Genomic DNA, 20410 nt, shown 5'->3' on the forward strand with positions numbered 1-20410 from the left:
GTATTTCACACCGGTTTTTACCTTATTTGAGAACACTTCATAGTCTGATATTACCATTTTAAATTTAGGCCACTTAGTCTGACGTTACTGCTTATATGGAGTTAAACCTTTAACTAAAAAAACCCATATGCTTCTAGCTATAAAGTATAGAGTATGTATTTTTATTTTGCATAGTGTTTTAGTAGGTGGCACTGTCTCTTCCTCTCTAAATGCTACTGAGTTACTGTCATGGTAAAAATACTCTTCTAATTTTGTAAAAGAGAGAAACAAAATGTAATTTTTACCTTTACAGAACTTTGGGATGGATGAAGCAATTTACTGAAGTGTCCTTAAAAAAAGTTTCACCTTGGGACAGAAAATAGAAAAGATTTAGCCTGTTGCAAGATTCAGGGTTGTTAACCCGTATATAATTATGTACCTATGTAGACAAAATAATAAACCCCTTGTATTTCCTAAGAAATCACCAGTGTGCTATATGGTTTCTAACAATGCATCTGAGGAAGCCGCACAGCCCCATTATCCAAATGTCTGCAAGCTTTACAATATTCAATGTTTTTTCTCATACTATCCCTGCTAAGGAGAGAATGCCTCCAAGGAGAGAATGCCTCCAAGGAGAGAATGCAGAGAACCAAAAAGACATTCAAAGCACTGTTGTACAAAGACCACTGCACTGAACTTGAACATCTGAACTTGTTTGAGTTTGTTCCAGCACAGTTGTTGTGGCTCAGCCCTGTGAGCTGTGCTCCTTTGCCCTCCCTGCTGCAGGGGAAAGAAGCATCCAGGAGGGGATACATCTCTCTGACACCATCAGCAGCCCCACAGACCGGTGTGTACCTGCTTAGGCCTGCTCACACAGGCATCAGTCTCAGCTAATTCTGAGCAATGCCGGTTGGCCCACACAGACCCCAGGGACTGCAGAACTCAGCCAGGTTGCTCAGTGTCCTTGGGTGCCTCCAGGTGATAGTTCTATGCTCTGCACAACCACCCTTCCTGCACTTGCAGGGGTCCTCAAAGCTCTGTGGCTTGTGCTTCAAGCTGTGATAGGTAGTGGAGCTTTCTGGCATCTGTCTTAAATCTACACAAATTTTGCAGCAAATTAGATTTGTCTATCACACGGTATTGAGTTCAGCACTGAAAGAAACCAGTATTTTCCAAACCACACCTAAAGAAAAGAGATAGTACTGCAAGACTATAGATGTTAATCAGAAAGGGTAAGATCTGGTTTAATATTCCTCTCATCCTGATGAGATTCAGATCATCCTTCCCTAGATATTGCACTCCTTGGCAGCCTACAGACTGTGATGATGGTTGTTTACTCTACAGTCAAAATGTGAAACTGATGGGAGAACAGAAAGCAGAAAAGTGTTAAATCTGCAGGCTACTATTTATAGGTACATCCTCGGCAAGGAGAATACCATGTTTCTGTTTCCTGCTTCCACATTTATTGTAATAAGTTTGCTGAGACTTCATTATTTTCATGTGGTAAAAGCCAAATCTTTATTCTCACAACCCATTTTGTACAGTTTTTACAGAAAATGAAAAAGTGAACAATACGTGAGAAATAACAGCATGATGGTGTACTGGAGGGATAAAAGTCACAACAAGCCTATTAAACATCTAAGTAATTTAGTTATGAGAAAAACTCATGGCAACTGCAAATTTCATGGAAACAGAAATTTAGTAAGTCTTTTTAGAGTGCAGGGCTACTGAAAAAAAAATCGTGTAATTTGGCAGACTGCTGAACAACTGAGTAGTTTCTCATGATTGTAGTTTGTGTAATTTCATCTGGCAAAATTGTTAACATTCTTGTAAAGAAATCAGACTATGTTGAAATCTTTGATAGGTAAAAAATTAGAATTCAATCAGAAAACAAAATTAACTTAAAAAAACCGATATCAACAGGTTTTCAAGGCATAGAAACACAGAACGTAAAGCTTCATAAAGCAGAGGTAGACAGAAACAGTCCGCGCTGGAGCGGAGGCTGTGCTACCCGCAGGGAAAAAGAAGAGGGAGGGGAAAGAGAAAGAAAAGTCTGGGCGCTGCCACCTGCAGCTGCTGCGGGGGAAAGGGAAGAACAAACGCTGCCCTGTTACACTCCCATCCGCAGAGATGAGATTCTGAACTCTGGGATGCCCTTTGGGCAGCGGGGCGGGGGGAGCACTGCGGACCCGGCCCGGCCCTCCCGGGACTGCCCATCCCCGCCTGCCCCCAAGAGCCGCGGGAGGAGAGCGGAGGGGGAAAGAAACACAAAAAATCTTCTAAAGACTGCATGCAGCAAAAGAGGGGAAAACACCGAAAACAAGTATAGAAAAGGTTAAAAAGGCACGAGGTGCTCGTGGCTCCCCCCTCCCGGCCCGGAGCTGGCGGAGCGGGGCCGGCAGTGCAGGGCAGAGCCGCCGGTGTAGTGGAAAAGACCGCGCCGAGACCGGGAGGGAACGGCACCGGAACCGCCGCTCCGGAAAGGAGCTGTGTGCAGGAAATGCCGTCCCGCTTCTGCCGCCTGCGGAGCTCGCGAGTTCCGTGTGGAGCTGCGAACCGAGCGGGGCCCGGGGGTTTCTGGAGGATAAAACTCACCCGTACGGAGCCGCCGCGGCCACCGGCCACCACCACGGTCACCGGCCACCACCACGGTCACCGCCCGGCACCGCGGCCTCCCGGGGAGCGGCCAGCCCCTATCGCCGCCCGGGGAGCCCGTGTCCCGCCGGAACCATTTTACAGGGGCACATGGAAACAGTTCCGTCTCCTGGCTTTCCATTCGGTTCCCCATGCGCCGGCGGCTTAGACTGAAAACAGTTTTAAAGTGGCTATAACATTTTTAATAGTCTTTTCAACATGAAAAACGGAATTCAAAGGTAACTGTCTATCGTCCATGGGTAGAGGGAACAGAAACGGACCTTGGGACACAGGAGCCACTGACCGAGGTCTCTGGAGATGGCGGGGGGAGGGGCGGTGGCCGCAGCAGCTGCGGTCCCTCAGCGAATTGTAGTTCTTTTTAAAAGGAATTTCTAATAAAATACCATGTAGGTAACTATTTTGTGGCTACTATATCTTCCTCTGTGGCCGCTGCCCATAAAACCTGCCCCAGCTCGTCCCACCTTTCGATAGAAAAGGCGTTTTGTACATCTACTCTCACGTTGTTTTCTACGCCATAGGAATAAAGTTCGCAATTTCCTTTTATCCTGTTTTATTCCCTGTTTGCGCAGTATTGCCCACACACTCGAGGCCGCAGCTCTCCCAGGATTCACGGTCTGTCTCCGCGGCTCGTCTCCTCCTGTTTCCGCCCTCCTCCAGACTGTGCCCGCGGCTCCTGGGGCGCGATCTGTTCCCGGCCCTTCCCGCGGCTCCGGGCCGTGCTCCCCCACTATTCCAGATCGTGTCTCCCGCACCTCCGGTTCCTGACCGTACCCTCACCCCGGTGTTTGAGGCCGCTGTGTCCCCAGGTCTCAGTGGCCGCGCTGCATTTCCCGGCCCGTGCTCTCTGCCCGGGCGGCGCTTCCCGGGGCCGTGTTTGTGTCTATGGTTCCCCGTGCGCTCCCGCTCGGCTCCCGCTCCGCCGGCTGATTCTGTCTCGCTGTGTTTGCGCGGCTGCTGTAGCCGTAACCTTTCGCTACTTTGTGTGTTCTCTGCTTGAATCTCGTTTTCGCTGCCGGCTGTTGGTTCCTGACTTTGCCTATTCCGTCTCGGCTGGGCCGCCTCCTTTTCCGCGGCAGGCTCGGCCGGCTCCTCCCGCCATCGCGCTGGGGCATCACATATTGGAATAAGTTAGCCGAGACTTCATTGTTTTCATGTGAAATAAGCCAATTCTTTATTCTCACAACTCATTTTATACAGTTTTTACAGACCTCCTGTGCAACTTTAATTGGTTAATAGCTTTCTTGCCAACTATTCTGTTGGTTAGTAAAATGTGTTCTACTTGTCTATCAAATCTCAGTATTCTTGGATTGTTTACGTATTTACTGATTCTCATGGGACAAATCCTTTGCTATTGCAGGTGCATTTGTTTTTCAACCCAGGAATAGGTGGCTATGCTAACAAATTTTTCATACCAAGATTATTTTTGCATGGGAACTTGCAAATTGCTTAACTACATTTAGATGACAGGCTAGCTATTAATGTATTAGAGCAGGCCTGATTTTATGAGGCTTTTCTTTTGTAATTCTCCTACCTGTCACAACACACATTGGTCTGTGTGCTTGATCCAATGACTTATAATGGGGTAAATTCAACACCACGTGGCAGGGGTTTTATGTTTTATGGGGCAGTCATGGCAAAGTGTAGAGTGGGGTGATGTTCATCAGTAGTCACCATGACTCCTAAGTTGCTTCTCTCAGCCAGGGATAGCTGAGATTGGAGATTGGTGCTAAATTATTGCTAATAGGGGTCCTCCCCACAGGGAAAGAGTGGGAGAGTATTAAGACATAAGAATGAGATGAGATCAATGGGTTAGAACATGAAGGCAGGTGCTGAGAATGTAATTAGTGCCTCTAGTCAGCGGATGATGCATTTGTTCTGTGTGTTCTCCTCTCTTGCTGACTGGTACTGAGGTGCTTTGGAACTTTAGTCTTCACACATCCCTCGAAACATTATAAAGAACATTTTCAGATATTTAATAGGTAGCTGTCATTATTGCTGCTGTCCTTAGCAAGATGATGCAAACACTGGTTTTCATAAATGCCAGGTTCTGATGTTGCACATTGTAGTCTTTGCCTTATATACATTAGGTGTCTCAGGGTGCTCCTGAAACTGTAGCTGATTCTTGCCCTAATATTTGAAACCACTGTGTCTCCAAATATCAAGACTCATAACTTAGACTGTTTATACTTTGTTACTTTAATTAACCTAATGGAATGGAGTAAATAAAAGAAAAACACGAAACCCCTTTTCATTGCAATTGGGCAGATCATTAATTGGCAAAACTTCAGCAAGGTTGTATCAGTTTACAGGATGAAGTCTTCAGATGCTGGAGAAAATACCTCTGAGAAGACTTTATGTTACTTACGTTATGTATATAATTGTTTGCCCTACAATAGCTACTAATTGATTATTCAAAAAGCATGATTAGCAATTTAAAAATCATTTAAAATGTTACACATTTGCACTTCTTGATCTTTCATTTTGACATCCTTTGACATTTATATTGTCACTCTGAAGCATGCATAGTTACATAAGCATTAGTGTCACATAATGTGCTTTTCATATATGCTAAAATCCACAGCTATCCCTCTTGCTTCATAACTGTGGCACTGGAGCCTGTTTTACGAGATGGTGGAGTGAGTTTGTGATTTGATTCCCCAGAGGCTGTTTCCCTCAATTCTTCCTGTAACTTTTGGGTGACTCCACAGTGAGTGTGGCCAGCACAGCCATGCAGGGTGTGTTTGTTTGGTGTCTCTTTGCAGTTCTGGCCAGGTTTCCCTGGGGGAACAAAGCAGTTCAGCAACAATGGTGAAATGACATATACTTGAACTAGGAGCACATGGCACCAGTAAAACTTCCATCTTTAGTGGCTTGGCAGTGGATCATTTCGGAATTAAGGATGAAAGCAACAGATGTTATTCATTCAAGCACCTGGATAAACGACATATATTAAGCAAAATGGTGAAACTTGCATTTGTCTGTGATGTCCCATTCTACTCAAATAAGTTACTGTTTGTTTTTAAATGGAAATATGGCTTGGCATAACATGCCAAAGCCATAAAGGTCCTTGTGGCCATGTTACATCTGGGCCAGATGTATTTGATGTTCTTACTTTGATCTCCTGTCTAATCAGTGTGTTTTCAGCTTAGATCTGGAATCCACATCTCTTGTAAACATGAACAATTCCCAGACTTTTTGATCTGCAAAAATGACTCATTCTTCCACAACTCTGCTCTAGGACAGCAGGGAGGTGATTCCTCTTCCTAGGGGTTTCTTTGGCAGGCTCCCCTGAGACATATAAAACTCTCTCCTAATAAAACTATAAAGGCTAAACAAGATCTCTACTGGATCTTCAGGACCTTTTTCTTTGACATTCTTCCGCTGGCTTTCCTCAGGACTTAAAAACTTGGATAAAGTTTGCTATGATGGCTGGATTAATTTACTGCATTACCTGGACTTGTTGGATAAGGAAACCGGGACTGTAAAGTAAGAAAGGAAATAATGGATACTGTAGAGGCTGATGAATTCTGAAGGAAGCAAAGAAACTACAAGAAAGTGCAAGACCGTGAAAGTGCAAGATAAGGCTGGACAGAGGGAGAACAGAGACAGCAGAACCAAGGTGGCAGCTGGAGCTTTGAGATGGGCTGGGCAAGGTCATGAGGGGAAGGGACTGAGGTGCCCCGGGCTAGGGAGTTGCAACTGGCTGAGGAGTTTGGAGAAGGAAATAGAAATTTGTACTCCTGGGATCAAGACCTGTGGTGGAGAGGAGTGATGGGAGGTGAGAGTGGAGCCAGGCTTCCTCAACGGGCCTAGGCAGGGGTAACTTAACCCTTACTGCCCAGCCTTCTATGGGGGAGAGCAGGACCAGCCCAGGGGGAAAATAGGAAAAAACTTCAGAAGGAGGGATGTGGAAAAGACAAGACTGAGGCCAGCCCAGAGGGACTGGGAGCCCTAGCAAAAACATGGGTGCGAAGTGGTGACCACTAAAAATATTCTTCACCATATGACTACTCTCCTGACCTTCACCATGCATCCTCACCACTTTTTGTGGTGCAAACTGATCCTGTTTCTTTCAGAGCTCATGAAAATCTCTCACTCTCTTCTATAAATTTAATGGGTTAGGCTTTCTATTAAATTCCCCAACATTAGTCTTATTAAAAGTGTGAAGGTTAATTTCAATTGCAAGAGATATATTTTTCTTTGGAAGCTTACAGCCACTTTGGAAAAACATTTTTTTTCTCGCCTGTTTCTATCCCATTCAAACTGCAAGTACTAAATAAGATATGAATCTTACTAAAATAGGATGACACCATGTAAGGAAAGACAATGCTAATGCATTTACAGGAGTCTGAATTACAATAATCCTTCTTACTTTGCCAACAATTTCTATTTCTGTGTGCTGCTTCTGTGGTGCTTCTTTTGTGTGATATATTCAGAATATGGGTAGGAGCTGTGAGCTATTTTTGGTATGTGATATTACACAGGCAAGCAATGGATCATGTTTATGAACAGAGGAGGATTCTGCAGAAGAATAGGTGCTATTAAAAGTATATAACTCACAAATACTGTAAAATGCAGCAGCTTTCAAAGACAGCAAAACACAAAACTTGTTTGTGTTGTAAACAAACAGAAACAGGAGTGCTGCATTTTTCTGATTGATGGGTTCTGTCCTCTTTCTAAACTCTTTATTTTGACACAAAGTCACTACATGGGCACAAATCTAATTTTTTACTTTGGTTTCCCAGTTAAATGTCTTTCTGTTTCTTTTCTTCAACTAGAGGAAAAGCCAGTGTTTATGTGTTATTTCTTTTGTGTGCTTTTACCTGAAAAGCACTTACTGAGCTGTGCCAGAAAGGTGTGAGGTGTTATCCTTGAGTATTTCAATGGCTGCATGTCTGACGCGTGTGGCATCCAGGGGTTGGTAGAAATGTAGGCTCATGAATTTCCCTGGCATGGCTTTCACACCGTGCACAAATCTGTGCTTAAAATATGCTGTGTGGGCCACGTCAAGGTACCCCTGCTGCCATTTCCCTTACTGAAGGTGCTACTTGTTCATCAGCTCATTTTTAGCTTTTGCTGGAAAACTACTGGGCTTACTGAAAGGCTCGGGTGTTGGCAAAGATGGGACAGGAAGGGCTTGCGGAAATACTGGAGATGTAAAACCTGAGAGTGAAATAGAAATGAAGGCCAGCTTTGAGATGTGATCATGGCAGGCAGGAAGATGGTGATTGGCTGGAGATAGGTTGAAGGACAGAAAACAAAAGGACCCAAGAATGTAGCCCCTCTCCACCCTGCCAGGGTATCAGGGAAAAAGTGGATAAGAAAAGTAGTCTTTAGAGTTTAGAATATAGGATGATATGGTAATATATTAGTTCTCATAGGCTGTATGCAAAATTTGTAGGTTTTGTACCTTGCACCGGTTGGTTACTGTGAATTAGAATATTCAACACAAAAAGAGATACAATGTATTATAATAAAGTGTTTGCTCACTTACTGCTCCCTCTCTCTTACTCTTACCCCTCTTAGCTCTTTTACCTCCCTTACCTCATTACCCTCTCTCTCTCCCTCTCTCTTTGGGGCTTCCCTTCAGCCGAGGCTGGTGGCTGAAGGCAAAGCCCTCTTTACCCACGACCCTTGCAATAAAACCACGTGTTTCTAGAATATCTCAGATCTGCAGAGTTCCTTCTCCCTGCCATCCACGGATGCTCCTACACTTGGGGAGTTCTTGGGTGTTTTCCAGTGGAGAAACCTACATCCTCTTTTTGGGGAAGCCTACATCCTGTTATTTGGGAGCTTTTTCAATTCCCTTTGCAAAGGGAAAGAAGTCTGGGAATGCAGTGTTTATCTGTTCTGAACTCTTTCTGGCTCATGTCTGTCTATGAACAGTAAGTGCCTAAATAAAAAGGAAAAGCTATCTAGTAGGGTGCTGAATTAAAAACAAGCACAGAGGGGACAGCTGTATGTAGATGTAAGTATATGCATGTGTATAAATGTATTAAACACTGTGTGTGATGGATCCTAAAATAATCATCCTTCTGGCAAAAACCATTTACATTTCTAACTGAAGATTTCTTGCATATGCCTATCTTTACCTATTTCTACACAGCACATACATGAGAGTATCTGTCCGTATAACTGTGCCACACACTCCTGTGGGGGGAGCTTTGATGTTTTTGAGCTGCTGCCGAGGTCTCCAGGAGGTTGTGCTGCCGCTAGAGGGAAGTGCGGCTCTGTGCCAGAGCAGCGGGATTTAGGGGCTCACGGGCACGGACTTCTTGTTACTAATGCATGTTTGTTTAATATTTCGTTGCCAGGTCTGGCCTGTGTCTGTGATAAGTCTGCAGAGGCAGGAGCAAGTTGTGCTTGGAGCTTTCCCTTTCCATCAGCTGGACAGCGGAGGGCAGGGGTTTCTGGTGAGGAGGTCGGTGGTGAGTTGATTGGAAGTTCTCGGTGGGTTGATTCTATTCCTCCCCTCTCACTTTTCCCTCTCTGCCTGCTGCAGGAGCGGGCCTGACTGGGAGCAGGGCAGGCTGCAGCCATGCTGCCCTCCTTCAGTTACCTGACGGAGCACACCGGCTTCCGTGGCACTATCAAAAACTCTCCAAGAGACTTCGTAGTGACAGAGCTGGAGGTGCCCGAACTCTTCCTCAGGGACGCCCGTGCTGAATCGCTCCAGAAGACCAGCGAAGCGCCGCCGGCACAGAGCAGCCCGTGCCCGCGGGAGCCCAAAATACGGAGGACGGAGTCCCCCGGCCCGGGTGCCCTTGGGTGCCCCCAGGATGCTGCGCCCGGGCCCCTGGGGCACGGCCCGAGCCGGATGGGAGGCGGCTGCGCTGCATCCCCCGGCAAAACCCCTGTGCTGGAGTCCTTACTCGGCAAGCCCGTGAGCGAACTGCTCAACAAATTTGCCTGTGATCTGAAGGATGCGTGGGGCTTGGAAAACAACGCGGATGCTGGCACTAGGGAGTTCTCGCTGGGACCTAGGCTGGACAAGAAAATTCGAGCTGATTTACACAGTGCTGTTAGGCAGAAATTCCCCTTTCTAGTCACTGTTACAAAAGACAATGAAATGATTGTAAAAGGAAATCCTGATTACAGAGAACTTTGTCAATTAGTGACTGAAAAGGAAACAAATGATTTCTTTAAATTTTTAGATGCAAAGCTAGAAAATTCTACATTTTCCTTTGAGCCTGATGGAAACAAAGAGCACAGAAAAATAGTTCACCACTTTATCAGTAGAAAGTTTGGAAAGCTTTTAGAAACAAAATCTTTTACTGTGACAGATGTCAATGATCAGCCAAATATGTCAATAATGGTACGGTTTCGAGAAAAAAGTTGGTCCAGAAAAAGGTCTGCTGGTGGTTTTCAGAATAAGCAAGATGTTTATACAGGTAAATACTACATTTTTAGTGAGGGTGGCAGTTTTATGGTGTTCTGTAGAAAAACTGAAACTCAGGATCATTTTATATGACACACAGGCTTGGCCGAACTATTGTTTATGTTGAAATAAATCATAAACAGTGGTGTTACATCCCTGGGGAATGAAATGGACAAATCAAGTTACTGCAGCACTTTGACTGCTCACTGATAATGGCTATGGTTATTTGATTGTAGCCACTAACTCTGTGGCATTCCCAGGGTGATAGCTTTCTCTTGAAAGTAATTGTGGGATTTTAGGAGGTGCATCTAGATACTGAACAAGTTAGTAAGGTCAAAGTTGACTTATGATCTCATTCTTTAATGCAGTTTCTGATGCAGAGAATGTTTCCTGCAATAGAACCATGCATGTCTGTTGCATTTTATGAGGTATTTTTAAAGGCGTCGGGCTTTTTTGATTGGTCTGAGTTTTGTGCACTGTTATATTTTTCCTTCTGTGCTGTTAAACTCCCATTTGTTTTAGTTTTGTGGGGTAGGAGGAAGTTTCTTCGCAGTTTCCATGCTGTTACAGTTTGAGGGGAAGAGCTTGCCCATCTGTCATGGCAGAACCCTGAAACATAAAGACATGTTCCTAATAATTCTGAGATGATTGTTTCAGCTTTCACCCTTCAGAAAGAAAACCTAGAAACACTAGAAGCAATCGGCTTGTTGGCAGCTGAACTTGATATTCTTCCTTCAGACTTCAGTTACACTGGCATCAAAGATAAGAAGGCTATCACTTCGCAGCCTATGGTTGTGAAGAAAGTGACTCCTGAGAGGTACTTAGAATCTGGGTACAAGCAGTTTAGCACCTAGTTTTTAGTGTTATTAAGTATCAACGTGGTACTATCTCTTGAAATGTTCTTACTGAGGTGTCTTCCCTTTGCCTCTATAGAGCACAGTGGAAATGGCTTCAATCTTTTGTGGCCTTAGGGAATATCCTACTCAGCACTCAAGTCAATGGTAACACTGCACTGCAAACTGGACTGTAGGGCCAGTTGTCCAAGAGTTAATTAGCAAAACTTCACGTTAGTTTTTAAAGGATGAGGCAAAATTGGTAAATGCATCCACACAGCAGGAGAAATAAGTAATATTTATAAACAAACAATTTATGAAGTTATTAAAGTATTGCTTAGAATTCAAGCTCTTATACTGAATTTTTCTTTTGATTTGAATGACTCTTATTTACACATAAGATCAAAGAGAATGAGTGGATATTTTAAAGGGTAAATATTTGAACTGTCAGCTGTGTTTCCAATTACAAGCATGTTCGAGCACACCCAGAGAATCAGTGCACTGAATTTGTTTTTGTTAAGGCTGACTGAGAAAGAGCAATTGTGTTTTGGAGTCTGCTAGAGCACATTACCTTTTCTTTACCTTTCTCTTTAATGAAAAACAGGTTTTGATGAGTGAAGAGTAAAAAAAAATGACTAGTTTTTCAATTTAAAAAATTAAAAATTCAGTGCAGTTAGTCTGAGAAAGTTTGATGAATTGCTTCATTCCAGCATCTGTCAATATCATAAAAATGCCAATGATGCAAACATTTTAAAAGTATGTCTGGATTAGAACTAAATTTTAAGACTTCTATCTCTGCATTTGATTTAGTTTTCTCATAATAATTGTTTTACATCCAATATATATTTTTTAAGTGTTTTTAATATCAGTGCAAAGGTGAAAAAGACTTTCATTATGAGTTGTATAGCTTTAGTAGAGGATGGTTCATAATTTTTCCCAATTATTTATTCAGGTTGAAGGAAATTGGAAGCAAAATGGAAAAAAAGGGTATGAAAATATACAACATCCGTCCAGCATACCAACACCTTAGACTTGGTCAGCTGAAGGGCAATCGCTTTGACATAGTTGTGAGAGATCTTCAACACCACAGTCATGACTCTTCTGCAGATTTGAAGGAGAGAATATCTGAAGCAATGGAAAGTGTTAGGGTAAGAAAGGCTTATGATTGCTGAGAATGAACAGAATTTTAATTTGTTGCTGTTATAAAAAGTACTTTTAAGGAAAATGCTTGTAATAGCACAATAATGGCAATATTTCCCAAACTGCTTTTTGCAGCTTTATGTCTTTTCTATATTACTTAGGGAATTGGGAGTAAAACTACCTTCCAAGAAGGGACTACAAGTGAATTGATTCTGTGTTACAGACTGGAGACCCCAGGGTGGTGCAGCAAAAGACAAGGGGAATTCAGAAACAAATGAGTGTGGATATAAGAGCCACTGCTGCACAGAGCTGAAACCAGCCAAAGTGATGGTCTCACTGTGGCAGATAAAGGGGGAAACAATGCACTTACACATCCATATAATGTGTATGTGATATGTGTATATACACACACATGCTCAGTGCACATGACAGCTGGTTGCCTTTTTTGGTCATGTGAGGAACATGCATGGTTGGCTTGAATGAAAAACTTTAATGGTATGAACATGTGTGGAGTGTCCATTTCTGAGAAAGAAGATTCCTCTGAAATGCAGTGCATTTTGATTCTGTTTTCCTTAGTCCCTGAAGGAAACTCCCATCATCAGACATTCTTAAACCACTAAGAAGAATAAAAGCAAATAATGGAAGGGAAAAACTGCAGATGTTTTTACAGTATTGATTTTCTTGCCCTATTTTTCAAAGTAATAACTAGAATATAAATTGCCTTAAGAAGATTAGTCCAGGAATAAGATCTTGAATGAAAACTACCCAGTGTGCAAAAGCAAAATACATTACATGTATTTTGGAAATTAATTTTATTATTGAGGAAAGCATTCAGCTGGTACTATAATGCTTTCTTTGCTCCATCTGATTTGTTTTATTTTGCTGTTTGGAAAATGAGCACAAATTCCTATGATTGTGTGTCTTGCTTTACTAGATTTACCTTACTGGTCAGAAGATGAATGACAAAACAGGATATGTATTAATCCAAAATATGCATTTTTCATCTTCTTTGAAAGCAAAATTTTGTATGGGACCTATAGGTGTCCAAAGCAAGATTGCAAAATTTGAACCTAATAACCATTTGCAAAACAAATATATGTTTTTTGTTTGTCTACTCCATGTATACTTCTTACTTTTTAGAAAAGGGTGCTCTCTCTGGGTTACATGACTGTGATTTTACTTCTCAAATGTGACCTAGAACTCATTCAGAGATTTAAAATCCCACTAATTTAAAATTAGTGGAAGTGTTCACTTTTGACCTTTGTATTGCAATAATAACAGAATTTATTTCACTTGAGAAAGATTAGTTTTTTTAAAAAAAAAAAAGTCCAGTGGTTACTGTTCATTAGCTGTGCTGTATTTGCTGGAGTACAGATTCCATAACCTGACACATTTAAAAAGCTTAATTACTTTGACTTGACCTATAGTTGTAATTATAATAATTAACTATATAGAAATAATTTTGTTTTATTTACTTGGGTGTGAAGACAATGGTAGAACTTGATAGTCTTTTTAGATGACTTTTTAGTGCCAAAATATTGTAATGGATTATGAGTTTTGCTTCTATTTTGTGTAACTTCTGATTCTGATTTTGTGCATTTTGGGTGTAAATATGGATGTATGTGTGTTGTATGCCTGGTCTTATTAATCATACCCAGTACTTTCATGCATGTAACATATTTATTCTTTCTCATTCTAGACAAAAGGTTTTGTGAATTACTATGGACCTCAGCGATTTGGACAAGGACAAATTGTTCAGACAGATCAAATAGGATTGGCTTTACTGAATGGAAAAATGGTATTTCCCTTTTCTTAATTTGAGCACTTACTGTCAAGAGATTTTCATATTACTGTTGCAATATCTAGCACTGAAGTTGAGCTTCTCAGTGAACAATTGCATTTGTGAGATAAATCTATCTGTGTGCTGGAAGTGATTGCTAGATCAGTTTTGATAACAACATAAGCATGAAGATATTCATACTGAAACTAAAACCTTTTTTTAAACAGCAAGTGAATCTTTAAATAGTTCTGGGGTGATAGTTCTGTCTGTGATTGGAATGTGATTGGGATTGCCATCATGCCACTTGGCAAGAGAGTGGTTGCATTCCTTCCATACAGGATTTGAACACTGAAAAGCAGTCTTCATACAGTGTTTATTCATCCTCCTGATAGCCTCCAAACTGTAGCTTCTTTATCCTACTGGGGGTCTGTTTACCTTATAAAAACGTCACATAAGTTAATAAGAAAAGATTTGCTTTTTCAATACTGCAGTAATTTATCTGCTATATAGAGGAGATTGCTGCTTTCCATTATTCCTTGACTACTTTCCCAAACTCTCAGTTCTGAGCTTATTAAATAATAATTAATAAGATAGGAGTAATGTACTTTTCAGTGTATGTGGTATGGTGTTTGGCACAGGTAATAATCAGACACTACAAAATCAAATGGATACTTAAGTATCCTTTTTTCCTAATCTTGTTTTGATTCTGAGAAAAATCATGAAAACTTATCTTTCAAATACAAGATTCAAGATTTGAGGGCAGCCCATGAAATTGCTGATGATGTATCTGACATCAGACAGCAGTTGGACCAGGTACCAGTCCCTGAGGAGTAATGATTTAAATCCTTAGTCTTAACTTAATTACTTTAATTTAAAATAGGTGGGAACTACTATTTGTATTAAAAATGTGCTAGTATTTGCTTGCACAGTCCAATACAGAGGAGGACAAGAGCCAGGTGCCACAGGTCGGTAGAAGTGCTAGCAAATTGAGCAGCTCCTCCAATATTGCAAGTAGCAGAGATTACTGTGGTGTTTTCCTTGTTAGTGTCATCTAACCTAATACAGATCAGTATTAAAAAACAAAATAAAAAGTAGTTGTCTCTCTGTATGAGACTGTGAAAGTGTTCACTCTAAATTTTGCATGAAGCATGCAGGATGGAAGGAGGGAGCCTTCCTGTTCAAGATAGAATTATGACAATTTCAAGTGGAGAAGTTTGAACTGGATGACCAAGAAAGTGACTGGTTTCTCACGAGCTTTGAAAACTGTTTTATGTTTTCTGGGTGACTAAAACCTCTTTTTAATTGGAGAAGAAACACAAAATATTGTTCTGTGGTTCATGGGATCTTCCGTGAGAGGGAGAATTTGACTTTGACACTAAACTGATTTAATTTTGAGAGTTTGCAGAATATGTTAAGACAGAATTGGATGCATGATTGCCTGTTTAGCTGACAAATAGTCATATTTTACTGAAAAAAACAATGTTCTTTTAAGGTGAAAGCTGTGAAATTATTTTTCACACCTGAAGATACTGATGATCCTGTAAACAATGCAAAAAGATACTTTCTTCAAACTGGTATGTCCACTAAAATTGTCCGTATATTTATGCAGAGTCAGTATTATGAGGTTATAAGATGTTGCTGCACAGGGAGATACTTTTTGTTTTCCTACTGCTTTATGCCACTTATACTTCATTCTGTGAAGCTCAATAGAGTTGCACATTTAAAAATTATAAGAGGATGAGGCTCTAAATGTGCAAAATAGTGGAAAATGAATGTACTTCAGGTGCAAGAAAATACAGAAGCAAATGCTGTATATCATAATGCAGGAAGAGACTAAGATTGATCAGAGGACTTCTGTTGTCATTCCATCTCTCTGCTTTTGGACAATGAACTTCTACTCCCTAGTGAGGGAAGTATACAGGAATGCGGCACCCAACTCATACTCAGCACTTAATTCATCTACTTTCTTTCTTTTTTGAACTAAAATCAGCAAAATAGGTCAAATGCAGGAGTGTGCTGAGTAGAGTGCTCTGTTTGCCATATTTATTGCTTTTATCATTCAGCTGAACTTTCTCAGCAATTTGAAGTTGCTCTCTACTTCTATTTTTCTTTTCAAATATTCCACATTTATTAGCCTGCTTATCACTGTAGATTGACATACCAACTATGATATATAGTGTTTACAATAGCTTCAAAGGCAAAAATGTGTTTGGTTTCACAAAAAAATATGAGGTGAATGATTTTGTTCTGTACATGGCTATATGATGTATGGAAGACCATTGATCTGGACCCTGAAAGCAGCTGCTTGCCTTTTCCTGAAAGCAGATGTAGAAGTCTGTGCAAAAGGCTTCATTGGGTAATCACTTGTAATATGAAAAAAAAAAAATATATATACAGCATTTATATAATGTAGTAAAAATCTGATTTAATGCATTTTTATCTTGGTTAAGGGTCAGACTTCCCTGAGGCCAGTGTAATTTTTGCCTTTAAAATAAAGACATAGTTTTTACTTGCTATGAAATACATCTTCTGAAATTATAAAAAATAGAGATTTAATGTTCTTTTATAGCTTGGTTTTTACCTTCAGTTACGTGGTTCAAAAAAAACCCTTTGGAGAGATAAAGTAAGTTTCTGAAAAAAATGTTCAAACTAGGCCAAATAACTGAATGACAGCTAGAGTAATTTATACTGCATGAAACAGAATAAAATTCACGAGTCTGTGTTGATAGGCATAAAAGATGGAATACATATATTTGTTTAACCTGACACATTGAAGGAAAGGAGATAATCAAAGCATGAGACATTAGACTGACACCTTTTTTCCTTATTTGATTATTTTATATTTTTAAATGTCAGGTAATACTTGAATAATCGGGGATTACTGACATAGTTATTTTTGTTTATATCAGAAGATGCAAAGGGCACACTTGTGATGCTGCCAGAATTTAAAGTAAGAGAGAAGATGTTGCTACGAGCTTTAAATCGCTATGGTGTGAATCATGAAGGTTGTACCAAAGCATGGCTCAACATTCCTCACTCCTTGCGCATATTCTATGTCCATGCTTATTGCAGTAAAATTTGGAATGAAGCAGCATCATACAGGCTGAAGACTTATGGCTCAAAAGTGGTTGAGGGTGATCTTGTCTGCTTGGAAGAAAATGATGAAAGCATTTCCCTCAATGACAAGGTGAGTCTTCTTGTCAAGTGCTTCTTGTAAAAAGAAAACAGCAACAACAAAAAACTCTGAACAACTTAATGCACTTGAATACATAAGCAGACATACTCTAATGCCTTTATTTTCGTTCATTCGTTAGAATATTTAATATTTGTGACAAAATTAAAAAACATGATGTAGGATTTTTTTGTTGTTTCACCATAAGTAGACATACGAGCTGCATATATAATTAGCAGCCTTAATCTGTTTTGGCTGTTCATTTTATTCAAGTGAGAGGAAGGAACAGAAGGTCAGAAATGATACATGTGAAAATTTAGTCTCCATGGTATATAATGCTCTTCTTAGGATCTGACTGGGGAAAACCTTCAGAGTAGACTCTGGGTATGCCTATATTACCAGTCAGTGCAGATCTGAGTCTTGCTCTTTACATCAGGCCTTTCCTGAATACAATGCTAAGTGTGAGTCCAGGGTGAAAGATGGCCTCATGATAATCTCATTGTAGCTACAAGGGCAAAACCTGTTTAGCACAATTTCACTGGTGCTGGGTCTAAACTGGTAGCAGCTGTTCAAAAAATGCAGCAGTCTTCTTGGTAAAAGTAGTGAAGGGTGAGGGAATGCTTCTGTTTGCCTATAGCTCAGCCTGGGAGCTGTGCATGGAGCCATAGGTGAGCCAGTGCATAGAATCTGGCGGTGGAGTGTCTGATCCCAGGTTTTGACATGCTGAAGTCCATTCTGAAGTGGTCTTTTCTTTCAGGGTTAGCATACCTTATTGTGAAGACAGTTGCCAAGTAGCAAGTGGTAGGACAAGTGGAAATAGCCTCAAGTTATGCCAGAAACATTTGGATTGTTGTCATGGTTTGAAAGCAAAACAAGTGAGAAGCTCCAAGTCAGAAATACAATTTAACAAGAAGAAAGGAAGAAAAAGTAAAATAAAATAAAGTAAATGCAATAATACAAAGGACCACTGACAGAGTTAGAATACAACCTGAGCAGGATGGTGGAAGCAGTCCAGATGAGGTGGTCTTCCTGAAGCAGTGATCCTGTAGAAAGGTCTGGTAGCTCTGGTCCTCTGGGAATCCAGTAGGTAAGGGCTGCTTGTACTGTCCCAAATCCCAGATTATATCCAAGTGAGAATGTTTGGCTCCTCCCCCTGGGCGGAGCATCTCACAATGGGATGATGAGTCATGAAGTGGGTCCTTGATGGCCCATTAAACAGAGAGAACTCCTGGAGGGAGTTACCTGGGAGTCCTGGGCAAGACATTGATGGGCCATTAGCAGAAGAGAGCCCAAAGGCAGGGGACCTGGGAAGCACTGCTCCAACAATTGGATTCAACAGTTCATGAAGATGGTGATAGAATACTTTGTGCACATCCTATACTACAACCCAGGACAACTGTGTATTAGAAAATATTCTTCATCAAAAGGCTTATCAAGCACTGGAACAAGATGCACAGAGCAGTGGTTGAGACACCATCCCTGGAGGTATGTGATGAGGGTTTAGTGGTAGACTTGGCAATATTAGGTTTGCAGCTGGACTCAACCTTTTCCAACCTAGATGATTCTATCTTTCTCCTGATCAGATCAATCATAAAATGTGCCATGTTTTACTGGAGAACAAACAGGTGTGTGCAGAGGCAGAATGAAATTAATTTCTTTTGGATGAACTTCTTACAAATTTGAAGGCAAGAGCATTTGAAACATTATCTCCAGTCCCTATGGTGTGGCTTGTCTTTCAAATGAGATTTTTCTTTACCAGTATTTTTGAGAATGAATGTTAATGAAACAATTAGATCAAATAAATTTAAAAGCAGATGTATTAAATTCAGTATTGAGTTACTGAGTTTTATGTAGATATATTCCTCCTTAATTCCTTCTTAATATAGAACTTTTTTTTTTGTATTTTTACACTTGCTGAGGTAGCACAAGATGGCATTGACTTTGTTAACTTCAGACTCATAGAATAATAGTAGTAGCTAGTGTCAGTAAATGTTTAATGCAATGCCATCTACCCATAAACGTATTAATATAAATTAAGCGTATCTTAAGATTTTTCATACCTGAGTTTATTGCCCCTGCAGTAGTCAAATAACCTTAATAATCTTTGCAAGTTTGTGAATACAGTGCATAATTCCTAAAATAAAGCACATGTTTTTACTTTTTAAAAGATTGGTATTTTTTTCTTCTTAAATGTCTTGTCAGGTTCATGTAGTCACTGCTTCAGAAGAATCAGCTAACAAATATTGTATATACCAAGTAAGTCTGTGTGAAAAATTCTGAGTTTTTGATCTTTTTATTCGATTAAAATGTTTTGTTTTAAAAAATGTGATTAATTTAACTGGTGCAGTCTTCTTGCCTGCAGAATGTTCATTGAAGAAAACACATGTGAACTAATTTCCACACTCATAACAAATTTACTTGGTAGTGAAAATAAGTATAGTGTCATTTGCAGTATGGCAGTATTTATCCTGAAGCTGAGTACTTCAGGAAAGATTTCAGTCTACTAGGAAAAACTTTCAAAAGCAGTTATCGTTCTAATTTTTGAAGGTTTCAAAGTGTAATTGTGAAGTCTTGCATGGCAACTTAATATATGGCAACTAAATGTCTTTACTGCTGTATACTGCTTTGTTTTAGAAATCCTGATCCATTGATTATTTTTTCTGCTTTAATTACATTCAATATACCTGCCACACTCAGCTTCATTTCACAAGAGAATCTGCTGGTTTACTATTTAACACAAAATTTAAACACATTTTCAGTGATTATGTTTATTTAAAGGGGAATGGGTGAGCATTACCTCAAATATGTTTGGTTTTTTCTTTGAAGGTGGCTCTTCCGATGGTGGGACATAGTATCAAGTATCCCAGTAATAAAGTTGGACAATGGTACCATGAACGACTTTCTAAGGATGAGCTGGAGTTGTGCAAATTCAGAGTGTCTCCATTACAGCTGAATATACCTGGATGCTACAGACTCATTTTGAAAAATGTTCAGAATCTCTCATATTTTTTGGAAAATATTGAAAAAGAGATCCAAAGTGAGGACAACCATCTGAATGATTTAAAAGTCTCTCTTCATATATCATTTGACCTTGATCCTTCATGTTACGCAACAGTCTGTCTGAGAGAAATAATGAAATGTAATTTTTAAGATTCCACTTAATGAAAGATTGCTGGAATATTGTACAATGTTGGTATTTTACATGTAGTGCCAAGAACATAAGGAAGAATAACGTGTTCAAGTCATGAACAGGAAAAAAATGTCAATTGAGATTCATACAGATAAAGGGGAAAAAAAATTACCAAAATCCTTTTGAATGTTTCAAAATCATTCCAAACTCTAAATGCATTGAATGCATTGGAGTAAAACTGTTACACCAGGCAGGTCTAACAGAACTTAAACCATGGGCTGCCACCATGAATTTCCTCCTTGCACAGACATCTGGCTTGCAAAGTTAAGTCCTGGAAAAGTAT

General features: G+C 40.4%; 1 protein-coding gene across 3 annotated transcripts; it reads left to right on the forward strand.

Moving 5' to 3' along the window:
* The first annotated feature begins 2739 nt into the window (after positions 1-2739).
* PUS7L (pseudouridine synthase 7 like) lies at positions 2740-20125 on the forward strand. Of its 3 annotated transcripts, none has more exons than XM_083859652.1 (10): positions 2740-2852; positions 8949-9055; positions 9137-10025; positions 10670-10829; positions 11798-11993; positions 13685-13783; positions 15258-15339; positions 16675-16952; positions 19140-19193; positions 19764-20125. In XM_083859652.1, the coding sequence occupies exons 3-10, from the start codon at positions 9173-9175 to the stop codon at positions 20085-20087; spliced, it is 2046 nt and encodes a 681-aa protein (XP_083715778.1). In that variant the 5' UTR covers positions 2740-2852; positions 8949-9055; positions 9137-9172; the 3' UTR covers positions 20088-20125. The 3 variants fall into 3 exon arrangements, with proteins under 3 accessions (XP_083715778.1, XP_083715780.1, XP_083715779.1); XM_083859654.1 differs by having other exon boundaries at positions 10751-10829; XM_083859653.1 differs by lacking the exon at positions 19140-19193.
* The last annotated feature ends 285 nt before the right edge of the window (positions 20126-20410 follow it).

The sequence above is a fragment of the Zosterops lateralis genome, assembly GCF_965231275.1.
Source record: "Zosterops lateralis genome assembly, chromosome: 4".
Classification (NCBI taxonomy): domain Eukaryota; kingdom Metazoa; phylum Chordata; class Aves; order Passeriformes; family Zosteropidae; genus Zosterops; species Zosterops lateralis.

Excerpts from the sequence above, each read along its gene's own strand:
- PUS7L (XM_083859652.1), top strand. The coding sequence starts at position 9,173 with ATGCTGCCCTCCTTCAGTTACCTGACGGAGCACACCGGCTTCCGTGGC. Across the intron at positions 13,784-15,257 it reads CTTTACTGAATGGAAAAATG|GTGAAAGCTGTGAAATTATT; the intron begins GTATTTCCCTTT and ends TGTTCTTTTAAG. Across the intron at positions 19,194-19,763 it reads ACAAATATTGTATATACCAA|GTGGCTCTTCCGATGGTGGG; the intron begins GTAAGTCTGTGT and ends TTTTCTTTGAAG.